Genomic DNA, 12,009 nt, shown 5'->3' with positions numbered 1-12,009 from the left:
TAACTTTTTGAGAAAAATGTACTTCTAAGAGTAGTTTTACGAAGCCATACTTTTTACTTGAGTAGATTTGTGAAGAAAAAAACACTACTTTTACTGCGCTAATTTGGGCTACACAAGAGTCGTTACATTTCTCCTCTTTATTCTACATATTATATTTATTTATTTATTTGCTAGCGATGCTATCGCCAAAAGAAGCGCTACTAATTTCACCAATGAGACATCGCAACAATAATCACATGTCTCCATTACACCAATCAGACGCAAGCTTGCCATTCTATGATCATGCAAGCCTGTTCAATCACGTGTCTTTAAAGCACCGTAACAAATTGTTTGACATAGAGCGCTGCCCTCAACATGAATCGAAAGCGCGGATTTAAAGCTCTTTCCCAGTTTTTATTTGGCACCGATTGATCACGGAAAACCGGAAATATGGTCCTTTTAATTTCATAATGGTAACTATGAAGGAACTACAGTATTCACTATTCAAACTAGGAACTATTTTCTCCACTAGAGGGCAGGGCACTCATGCTCTTTAATGGTGTTATGGTGTTATACTTGACAAATAATACTTCACGACGGGTTTTTTTCTGTCTGTAATTTAAGATATGGCGGAAAATACTCAGGTGACTTGAAGTGCTGCTCTAAGACCCCCAATTTAGCCAACTTTCAAAATTGTCCAATATGCATGTGTGATACATCATTGGAAAGCTTAAAATCTCTATTTTCTGGGGGGAGAAAAATTTTGAAAAGGAGGGCATTTAAAAAGAAAAACATTTTTTTTAAACAGCAAAACCCTATATGGAGGTGAGAGCACGCGAGAGCAGAATTACAGACGCCATGATTTTAACAAGATATTATCGCGTACTTACCTAGTTTAGATCCAAAAACTCCATGTAGCATGTATCACTGAGTGTCAAGACACAGCTGTGAATGGCCACAGCTGGATTTTTGGGGATTTTATGGGTGAAACATGGTAATATAACAAGGGTCGCGATGCAGAAATCGCAGAAATCAAGGAGTGGTCGACAATGTATTTTTCATATATTTACCCTTTTAAACGTTTTTTTTTTTCTATTTTTCTTTGTTTGGATCAATTATTTATCATCTAACACATCGAGAAAATGCGACAGTAACAAAAAAAAATACAATTAAGCGATAGTTATGAGGTAGATATCCGTGACTTTTTTACAGACGCCATTTTTTTCATTGTGACATAATTTGTTTAAAAGTGTAAAATATGTGAGTGAATAATTTTTTTAAGTCGATTTTTTTTTTAAAACGAAATATGAGACATCAATTAATGATTCTAACCTAAAAACAACGGACATTTTGAATAATAATAATAATTACTTTCGTTTTATGGCTGGGTTGACACAAGAGCGGTTGCGCTACGTCTGTGAATGGGGGTTTTCAGGGTAAAACGGACAAATTAAAAATAGTTGGGGGGCTTAATGCACCATGAATCTGCTATGGCAGCATATAGACATATTGTTCTATCAAACACAACAGTTCTTTTGGCTTAAAATACAGCAGTTTCTTTTAAAGAAGGGTGAAAGAGCAGAAACTGCTTTTTCAGTCTTGTCTGTGTTTTCCGCCATATTTTTTTTTATTATTATTTCTTTGGCTTAAGGTGGTTATGTAATAGGTTATTTGTACAGTATTATAACAACAGTTCACATAGATAAGTTTGTGCTAAGAGACAAAAAAAAATACCATTGTTTAAAAAAACAAAATCAAACAAAAATACGCAGTTACTCAAAATTATACTCATTACTTGAGTATTCTTTTCACTGGATACTTTTTTACTTGTCGGGTACTTGAGTACATTTTTTTTATATCTACTTTTACTCTTACTTAAGTAATATTTTAAAGTAACGCTACTCTTACTAGAGTAAAAATTTTGGCTCAACCCACCTCTGCCCACTACACACTTTATAACAGATTTTCCCAGCATTTAAGCCAAATGAGGCATAGTATTGAGCGCCTTGAAAGGTGGAAAAGCGCAATATAACACCATTTACCATTACCATATTGTCTAAAGTTACACAAAAACAACATCAAAGCAAAATCCTTTAAAAACTTGTTTTGAGCAGTGAATTCATAATATAAAGCATGAAATGGGGAAAAAATGACATACATACATCATATTACCTATATGTCAAAAACAGATGCAACTCATCAAGTGATGTGTTTGATGAATAAACAGTGATGTCACAAAAGCACTAATGACACCGATGACTAAAGGATCAAACAACTACTCATCCTCAATACACGTACTGTAGCTAACCTAGTCATCACATCACTTACAAAAAGTGCGACAAGGACTACAGGAGCTACTCGAGCAATACTATACAAGTTTATATAAAATATAAATCTAACTGGCACTGGTAGGTGACATTTATTTTATTTTTGTTTTTTATGCTTTAAAACGTTAACACACTGTTCTCTGCTGAGCACTGGCCAAAGTTTAGTTAAGTATTTAATAGTTCATGTTTGTTTTTGACGCAATGTTATCAATCTAACTGAAAGCGCCTATGTATAGTTGAAGTGTGCAATAAAGCACAATAAAACGCTGGGTTTTATTTCTCCTCGGATAAGAGATCTTTCTAATGTGCCGCTGCGGCGTGGGAACCAGTGCCTTAAAGAATAAAGAAAATTCGTCATTTCATCACTAGTCGTAGTGCTTTTATTTTTTAAAAAAAACAAAAAAACATCTGGATTACTCATTGTGCCTAATAAGGTCTGCACTTACAAATGTATCCGTAGGAGGGCGCAGTGAGCCTTAGTTTAGACAACACGGGAAGCTGATGACCCTCAGACAAAAGAGACTATTGGAGGGAAACGTTATTGGAAGCGCTTTGAAATAAATACGATGTGATTAAGAGCATATATAAGGATTATGATTGTGTAGAAATATTTTCAATTAATACAACTTTGCAACCTTTTTGATCTGATAAAGCAATTATGACATTTTCATAAGATTTCAAAACAATTTTCTAATGAAATCAATGTGAAATAAGTTGAATTCATTGGCTGCCATTGACGACGACAGACGTCCAATTTATTTTGATTGGGAGAGGCTGACAATAAATAATCGGTTTTAGCCCTCCCAGTCTAAATGGATTGGATTTCTAGCGTCGTTGATGGCATTGAAAAATGAGCATTCACAACCACTCCTACCAGTTTAAATAAATTGGACATCACTAAAAAGAATGTAATCAAAAAATAACAAATATCCTTGTTTTTTCTTCTTAGTCCCTTTTGCATCCGTTCATGTCTTGTTTCAATGTTGATCTCCATTCACCTTGAAAGACTGACTACCCACAACCATAACACCTCCCTCCACTCTCGACCCACTATCAACTCCCCTTCGCCCCCCTATTCCTCCTCCTCCTCCAAGCACGGCGAGTGGGAGGAGCTTTTCCTGCCTGGCTCGTGAGCGTAAAACAGTGCAGCCAGCCACGGTGCGTGTCAGAGGACTGTCTGTGCTCCCCACGTCGATGACTGCTCCACATCTGGTGTCTGTTCCGCTGCTGCTGACTGCCACTGTAGACCAACCGGTCCACGCGTGAACAACCACAGTCAGGATAAGGTAAGCGTCCCATTATAACGGCAGGAGTTTTGTGCTGAATGCTTGTACTGTCATTTGCAAAGTTGCATCTTTAACGCACGGGTGGCACATTTTACGCACAGAGTGGGAGGGTGCGCATTAAAAAAAGTCACACAGGAGTGCGCGTGGAATGCAGTGTGGAGGCAGACTGTCTCTGTGTGGGCTTTGATTCACGCGTGTGTCCGCAGGTATAACAAGGTCCAGAAGTGATTTTTTATTGTTGTTGTTCTTCCACGTCAGGTTTCTCGAGGGTGGCAAAGGATGCCGGCGGTCATCAGTAAAAACTCTGACATGTTTGACTCTTTCCAACCGTGCTTCTACCCGGACGAGGACGACTTCTACTTCTGTGGTCCCGACTCTGCGCCACCGGGGGAGGACATCTGGAAGAAATTCGAGTTGCTGCCCACTCCGCCCCTTTCCCCGAGCCGAGCCGCTCTACCTGGGGAACCGGCGGCAGCCTCCCCGGAGGCGGACCTCCTGGGCTTCGGCTTAGGGGATCCACTGGACTGGGCTTCGGAGCTGCTCTTACTGCCCGAAGACGACATTTGGGGGGCATCCGACGATATGGATCTGTTCGGTTCCGCTTTGGATACAAACCCAAACAACATCATCCTCCAGGACTGTATGTGGAGTGCATTCTCGGCCAGGGAGAAGCTGGAGAGGGCGGTCACGGAGAAACTAGGCAAGACTATTACGAGTGCCACAGCCACGGTGACCTCTCCGGCTTCCGCTACTGCTGCTGCGGCTACTGCCGGGAGGCGGGACGTTTGCGTTAAAGCGCCCGAGGTGGTGAGCCGCAGCGTGGCGTCGGAGTGCGTGGACCCCGCTGTGGTGTTTCCCTTCCCCGTCAACAAGATGAGCGGCAGCGGAGACTCGAACGCCAGTGTGAGCGTGTCCACGACCCACGCGACCGCCCACAGCGACTCCGGTAAGAAAGAGCCCATGTAAACAAATGTCTTTGTCTGCAGTTGACCGCCAAACACAAGAGTAACAAAAGCGCACTGTGCCCACACTGGAGTGACTTGTTCATATGACTGGCTCGCAATCGGATTATAGGCACACACTGGTGAAGTGACACTGTGAACTGGGTTTATGTAATCAGACGCCTCTTCTTCCGGCAGATGGCGGCAAAATAGGAAATTGTATGTGTGTGTGCGTACCCCACAGTGAACAAAACAAAAAAAGCTTTAGACAATAAAATCCTACCAGAGTCTAATAACAGCCAAAAAAGATCAAAACTTCTCAGTGATCATTGTTTAATGATCAAGCTTTGTTTCTTTGTGGAATTATTTTTAAATGCAGCATTTGTACACAGTGGCATTAATAGGGGACATCATGTGCCCCAAGTATCCAATGATGTCATCATAAAGGGCTGCCTCTTGGACTACAACAAAAACATGTTGACGCTCCACTGTTTCGGAGGGATGACACGAGATAGGAAGCGGGAGATCGGGGGAGCCTTTATCTCTTTACGAATACTCTAAACAAACAGTAAAAGAGAAGCACAAAGAGCCTCAAGCTTGGCATCGAGCGTACGCTTGGGGCAGCCTTGCCAAAACGCCTCCTCCGCCGCACACAAGGCAGAGGAGGGCCCTCTTTTTTGTGTTTTTAAGGGGGCTGACAGCTTTGAACAAGCGCGCCATCTCGACAGCTGTCTGCCTGGCGCCCCTCCAAGCCGGGGGTGGGGTAGTGGAGTGGGTGATCCGATTGCGGCCACACGCACACCGTGTTCGTAAGACTCACAAAGCCAATAAGAAGCAATGATAAAAAAAAAGTCAGTCTACTACTTCGCGCCAAAACAATCCTTAAGATGTCTGTCTGACGCTTTTCGATGCAGCTCCCCCTGCTGGGACGGCTTGGTCACCGCATAGCGTAGCCCCAACAACAACGAAAACCTGGAAAATGAAATTTTAAAGGGTTCTTTGTTGGAGGAGCTGATTTGTGTGTAAAAGGTTGTCACTGACTGATAATAAGAGCGTGTAACAATTGGACACTTGATTTAAGGTATTATGTAGAGCGGCTTATCTTAAAGAGGAGGGGTCCGTCTTTGTCAAAGGTCAAAGTCAGTGCTGCCGCTTCCCCGTAGTGGGACAGACGAGAGGCGACTTCCAACTCGTCGCACCCAGACGAAGCAGATTAGAAGTTTCGGAGGCAGAAAGCCAACTTGCCTGCTCAGCAGTGAGACTCGACGTGTCAACGCCTGTGCGGCAGATTAGCCGAGCAGTGACTGACACTAAGCATTAAGGCACTTCTTGCTTATGCAAACAGCATTGAGCAACAACTCCCTTTATCTGTCTCGTATAAGTTGCGCGCCCATGCATACCTGTCATCGGCTGGCACACATATATGACATTTGTGAGAATACTTGTTGGGCCTGACAGATTAACTCATGTGCATTGTGTTTTACTTTCCCAGAAGAAGAGGAGGAGGAAGAGGATGATGATGAAGAAGAAGAGGAGGAGGAGGAGGAGGATGACGATGAGGAGGAGGAGGAAGAGGAAGAGATTGACGTGGTAACAGTAGAAAAGAGGCGTTCTACAATCAGCAAAATATCAGCTGCAATCTCCAGAAGTCAAGAGCAGAGGAACGCCACCTCAGGTTCTGGTACAGTGGGTCGCTTCGTCAGTCGAGCCCCACAGGAGCTCATCTTAAAACGGAGCTCGGTGCACCAGCAGCAACACAACTATGCCGCACCCTCGCCATACACGTCAGACGACGACCCGGCGCCGCCCTCCAAGAAGCAGAGGACGTCAGACACCGCCCGACCCCCGACCAGAACCGCCTCGTCTTCTTACTGCGCCTCAGTTTCTTCGGGCCCACGCAGCAAGCGCAGCTCCAGCGGGGACAGCAGCCCGAGGGGCAGCTCTGACTCAGAGGACAGCGAGCGCCGGCGCAATCACAACATCCTAGAGCGTCAGCGTCGCAACGACCTGCGTTCCAGCTTCCTGACGCTGCGTGACCACGTGCCAGAGCTGGCGCACAACGAGAAGGCCGCCAAGGTGCTGATCCTAAAGAAAGCCACAGAGTATGTGAGCTCCCTGGACAGGGAGGAACGGCGGCTCAAGCAGGAGAAGGACAGACTGCACGCACGCCGGCAGCAGCTAATGCGCAGGCTGGAGCAGGCAAGGACTCGCTGACACACCAGCGCCTTTGACGCCCATAACACTCACACGCGTTCCCGGGACGCCACCACCTCCACCGAAAACCGCCTCATCAACCCAGTCTCAGATGGGTAAACGTTGAGTTGGCCTACACACTTAAGCTCAGACACGCAGGCCCGCATGTACACAACTGGGAGGACGACTCGTCACACACTAACGTGAGGGAGGGGGCGGATGCTTACTGGAGCGATGTTCGGACTTTCACTGCCGCCACTTTTTTTGCACATTTGTTGACGTTAAGAATGTTTAGGGTTTACTTTTTCAATCCAGTCACATTGAGGAACGATAAAGAATGAGGAAATAGAGGCTTTTTTATATCATGTTTTGGTATTATTTGTATTGTATTCATTGTGTTTTTTTGTACTCACTGTGACACCAGCCTGGAATCAGGGGGGGGATTCCTAACGGGACCGGTGTTGGAGGGCACTTTGCTCAGAGCGCTCGACTTAACTATCGTGCATGAACACGAAGCCGGTCGAGCACACCTCTAACTTTGCCTTCACAACTGCAAAAGCGGACAAATTTATAAGAAATAGAAAAACAAAGACTATATGGACACAAGCGATGATGCCACTACAGGTTTTCTTTCTCCCCTCACTCCTTGATCACACTGGTGCTCCAACCAAGTAAATGGATGTATACCTGTGCACCTTTCTAGCAGACACTTTTGTATATACAGTGGATATTAAGTCTACACACCCATGTTCAAATGCCAGTTTTTTTGTAATATAAAAGTGAGACAAGATAATTTTTTCAGAACTTTTTACACCATTAATGTGAACTATGACTTTTACAACTCAATTAGAAAAAAAATAAGAGGTGTAGTATAAAAAAAAAGGTTGCACAAGTCTGCAACACCCTCTTATACTGCAAACTCATGGTAAATTGTGAGCCAGCAACCACTGAAAGTGCCTCTGATTAACCCCAAATAAAGTTCAGATGTTCTTGTAGGCTTCTCTTGATTCTTTGTATTCCAATTTTCCAGCACAAAACAAATTTCCCAGGGAACGTGGTGACGAGAGTCAATCAAATGTAGAAATTCTAATTGTGACGGTTGCTTCTAAAAGGCTACCAGTAAAAATGTATCGAGCTGAGGAGAACTCCCATCTATGTCTAGGCTATGAAAATGTATAAGTGATTTTTTTAAATCCATAACTTGAAATAATAGAACAGGTTCAAACGGGTCCTGAGTCAAGATGGAGGGAATCTTGAAGTTGTTAATACCACCAAAACTTTAGGTTTCTCAGAGAAAGCTGCACATGAAGACCGACTTCCAGCACACAACCAAATCAAGAAAAATAAACGGCTTCAGCAGAAGATGGTTATGAAATAGCCCACCCAATTAATCTTGATCTGTGGTGTGATCTGAAGACAGGAAATGGCCTCGCATTCTGACAAAATTAGACTGTTTTTGACAGACTTGCCAAACTGATTAATTTTGTTGACAGCTCATACTTTACATTCATGGTGATAAAGATTTTGAAATTATTAGTCTTTATCTGGAAAAACATACCGCTCTTGAACAGAGGTGCACTGACTGTTTTTATCCACTGCACAACAGTGTACAGACAAAATACACTCAGATCTGCCTTGTTTTATAATGCATTTTGTCCTTGGTTTTTTATATAAATATATTCATGTCAGGATGCTGCCAATAATAACTAGACTGGAAGTTTTGTATACCTTTAAAAAGTACTGTAAGGCCTCAATTTTCGAGCGTCGTGAACTTTGTAATATAACAATATATTGCTTTTTTTCCCTTATTTTCTTTGTATCGTATCATTTTACTAATTCTACACACCTTTTACGCTTTTTAGTGTGAACCTGATACATACTAAATTTGATACTTATATTTTCGTATGAAAATGAGTTCTCAGTAGATATCACTTATCTTTTTTCATCTTCTATCTCAAACCTTTGTACAGCAAATGTGTTCTATCCTAATGTACTTTTTATTCTTCCGCTCTCTTTTGTTTATATTTGTAACTATCGGGTGCATAGAATTGGGTATATGGATATGAGATGTTTTTTCCCCTCCCGATTTTTAAAGTGTACATTTATTAGTGCTGCAACTCATAGCACTTTGAAATACCTCATTTTGACAAATAAATAGACATCATTAAACCCACATCTTGGCTGTTATGACTCTTTTTATCCACTCCTATCCCTTAGTCATGACCCCCACCTTACTCGCCCTGCTGTTTATTTTACAATTTCCCTATTTGTTTTCTTGCAAATCCTGACAAAGAAAAAAGATTTCTGGATCCTCTTCCCCCGAAGCCTCTCACAACCACCCACACGCACTTGAAGTGCGCTGAAACACACACACATGCAAACCGGCTCGCTTCGTACATTGTTCGGTGCGTCGCCATGGAAACTAGAGCAGCTGCTGAGTGGCAGACACAGAGAGCGAGTCTTTTATTTGTCTGTATTTCTGCCTGTGCGCATGAATGCAAATGTGTGTGTCTATCTATTGTACGACACCCCGGCCGATCGCCGCCACCTCCCGGTCTGTGTGTGGCCCCCGGGTGCCCGATACCCTCGACCTTGCTCGCCGGCAGCCACAATGCCAGGACAATCCTGGATACTGTTTACCAACATCAGCCACATGGCTCTGGCCTCCTCCCCTCTACCTCCTCCCCTCCAGTGCCGCCATTACCGGGCTTTAGCCCAAAAATGTGCCACTCAGGGGCCGGCCCAGGCGTTCTCTGGAGATGGCTGAAAGAGAAATCTGTTGCCACGGTCTGAGTCGCCATTCAGCGGGACAGGGTGCTCAGAGAAAAGAAGTCAGTGAGGAGGGAATTTAAAGCCATAAAAACAGACATTGCTGATGACTTTGATTAATCCTTTTTAGCGAAGAAAGCAAGGGATGGCGTGAAAGGGTGACTTTCTCCTTCCCGCTCAAACAATATTAGCTGACTCTTAAGTCTACATTCATTCAGCCATATGCTCCCAGGCACCCAGAGGTATGCTCGCTACGTAAGACGCAACGTGAAGACGGATGACTTTGTTTTGGACTTGAGACAGCTCGAGACTTGAGACGCTCCGCAGGGGAGTGCAACTGGTGGATTACGTAACAGGGGTCTGGTGTCTTTGCGAAGTGTGTGCGCCACCGCTCGTGGGAGCCCCTCCCTGCTTCTTCCCTCACCATCTGCCTAAAGGCTTATCCTACTAGGTTACCGGATGAAAACAAATTCATGGACAATAACATCTCCGGAAAAATAAAGGGTGAATAAAAATGACACATGTGCTGATTCATTATGACACTAAATATACTATTCTATAAACATTTGACGGGAACACCAATGGGATGCAACATTTGAATAAAGTAAGGGGCTGGAGGTACTGTACAGCAGTCCCCACTGTTCCACTGTTGCTTTATTGGTCTGAGTGAGTTTGAGGCTTTAAAATTAGACGTTGTCTGAAGTGAAATGGGTAGTTTAAAGGGATCCACCGATCCAAAGACTTATAGTTCTTAAAAGATAAACATTATAATGTGTTAAAATAATTTGATATTGAAACCCGTTTTGAAGATTTCGATTTTATACCATTTGTAATATTACCACAATTTCCCGAATATAACGCGCACTTTTTTTCCCCAAATCAACTTGTAAAATCATGGTGCGCATTATAAACGGGTACATGGATCGAGACAGAAATTATATATATATATGTATATAGTGATTTTTTTTTTTTTTTATTGACACAGCCGCGTTGTGTTGAAGAAACGTATGCGGCGATCCGTTGCCGACCATTACGGTACGTGACGCCACCATTTTGTTTCGGTAATACTTCACTCTGATCGGCCGAATGATCTCGTCTGTGTTAAATTCTGCTTTTTTTTCACTCTTCATAAAGTACAGAATTTTGTTTCTTGAACTCATTTGAGTCAACGTTTATTGCAGCTCCGCAACTCGGACCATAACAAATGTAACAACACAGACTTCCTGCGTGTGTCCGTCAACTATAACTGTCCCTCGGGAAACTCAAACCCAAATAACAATAGTTCCTATTGTTACTGTAGTGTCGACAGCGATGAGCTCTCTCGGTTTTCCGACTTACGTTCTCACTTTCATTTTACCGTATCAATCCATGGAAGAAACATTTATTCATCATGATGAAATGAGCAAGTTATACAGCAGCCTTTAAAAGAAAAGTCACATCTGTTTTGTTTTCTCCTAGATTCTGGTAAGTTGGAGAAGTTATCAAATCATATTATTACCGTAAATATTGTCAGTTTATGGTAATGTTTTGAACTACCAATATGCTATGCTTGTGCTGTGTTTCACCAGTCAGTAAAATGGCATTTCTGTATCTGTCCACGAGCTCTGTTTTCTTGTATTCTTCTATTTATTGGTGCTAAAATGAGGGTGCGCGTTATAAAAGGGTACAATAATTTGCCCTAGATTTTACAAGTAAATTTGGGATGCGCATTATACACGGGTGCGCCTTATATTCGGGAAATTACGGTAGTTTAAATAGTAGGTTGCCATTGTTGTTGACGTCGCAGGGTGGTGATGTCACATGGTTACGCTGCCTGTCTTCCAGAGTATGACTCTAGCGACATAAAAATGTCATCTGTTCAACCTTTTCAATTTGAACCCGAACATTAATGAGCATGACAGCACTGTCGATATTTCACAAAACAAGCAGCAAAAGCAAAATGAACAGGAAAGACGGGATGAGACGAGAGTGGTAAGAATTAAATGGTGTTCTGCCAAAATTAGCTACAATGCCGAAACATCCAACAAGAGCTGAATTTGACACCCAATGTACTACCGTGCACCTTCAGCTTGTTCTGATGAGATGCATACAGACAGAACATACTAAAGATGCCTTAAGAAAATACTTAAACGTAGTAATCTCAAATAAGGGTGGATTCAATATGCTACGTGACTAATGTGTTCAACAGATCAACAATCTGCTTTGAAGCTACCATAAGAAAACACAATGCTTAAAAGTATGAGAGTGAATGACACGCAAAAATATTTTGAGGCAATAAAAAGTGGATAAAAGACTCAATAAAAACACAAATAGTAAGTACTCGCCACTTTTAACCGATGTGCACATGTGTTGGACATCTCGCCGCGTAGAAAGAATTGCAGTCACACGGCAGTGTTCGTCTAGTGGAAGTGACAAAGTACGTCATCAGCCCGAGCGTCCATTGCGCGCATAAAACATGGCACTTTCCCAAGGTCAAAACATGTACTAAATATTATAGTTTTAAATCAAATATTT

The 12,009-nt window shown here is 42.7% G+C and overlaps 1 protein-coding gene across 3 annotated transcripts; it reads left to right on the top strand.

Annotated features, from left to right (window-relative positions):
• Positions 1–2,218: 2,218 nt before the first annotated feature.
• mycn (MYCN proto-oncogene, bHLH transcription factor) lies at positions 2,219–7,721 on the top strand. 3 transcript variants are annotated; one of them, XM_057822634.1, is made up of 4 exons: positions 2,219–2,387; positions 3,401–3,592; positions 3,851–4,538; positions 6,029–7,721. In XM_057822634.1, exons 3-4 carry the CDS (start codon positions 3,872–3,874, stop codon positions 6,745–6,747), a joined length of 1,386 nt encoding a protein of 461 aa, XP_057678617.1. In that variant the 5' UTR covers positions 2,219–2,387; positions 3,401–3,592; positions 3,851–3,871; the 3' UTR covers positions 6,748–7,721. The 3 variants fall into 3 exon arrangements, with proteins under 3 accessions (XP_057678617.1, XP_057678614.1, XP_057678615.1); XM_057822631.1 differs by having other exon boundaries at positions 2,240–2,387; positions 6,026–7,721; XM_057822632.1 differs by having other exon boundaries at positions 2,268–2,387; positions 3,256–3,592; positions 6,026–7,721.
• The last annotated feature ends 4,288 nt before the right edge of the window (positions 7,722–12,009 follow it).

This window comes from Corythoichthys intestinalis, chromosome 19 (genome assembly GCF_030265065.1).
Source record: "Corythoichthys intestinalis isolate RoL2023-P3 chromosome 19, ASM3026506v1, whole genome shotgun sequence".
NCBI classification, from domain to species: Eukaryota; Metazoa; Chordata; class Actinopteri; order Syngnathiformes; family Syngnathidae; genus Corythoichthys; species Corythoichthys intestinalis.
This window is presented reverse-complemented; position numbering and strand designations above follow the sequence as displayed.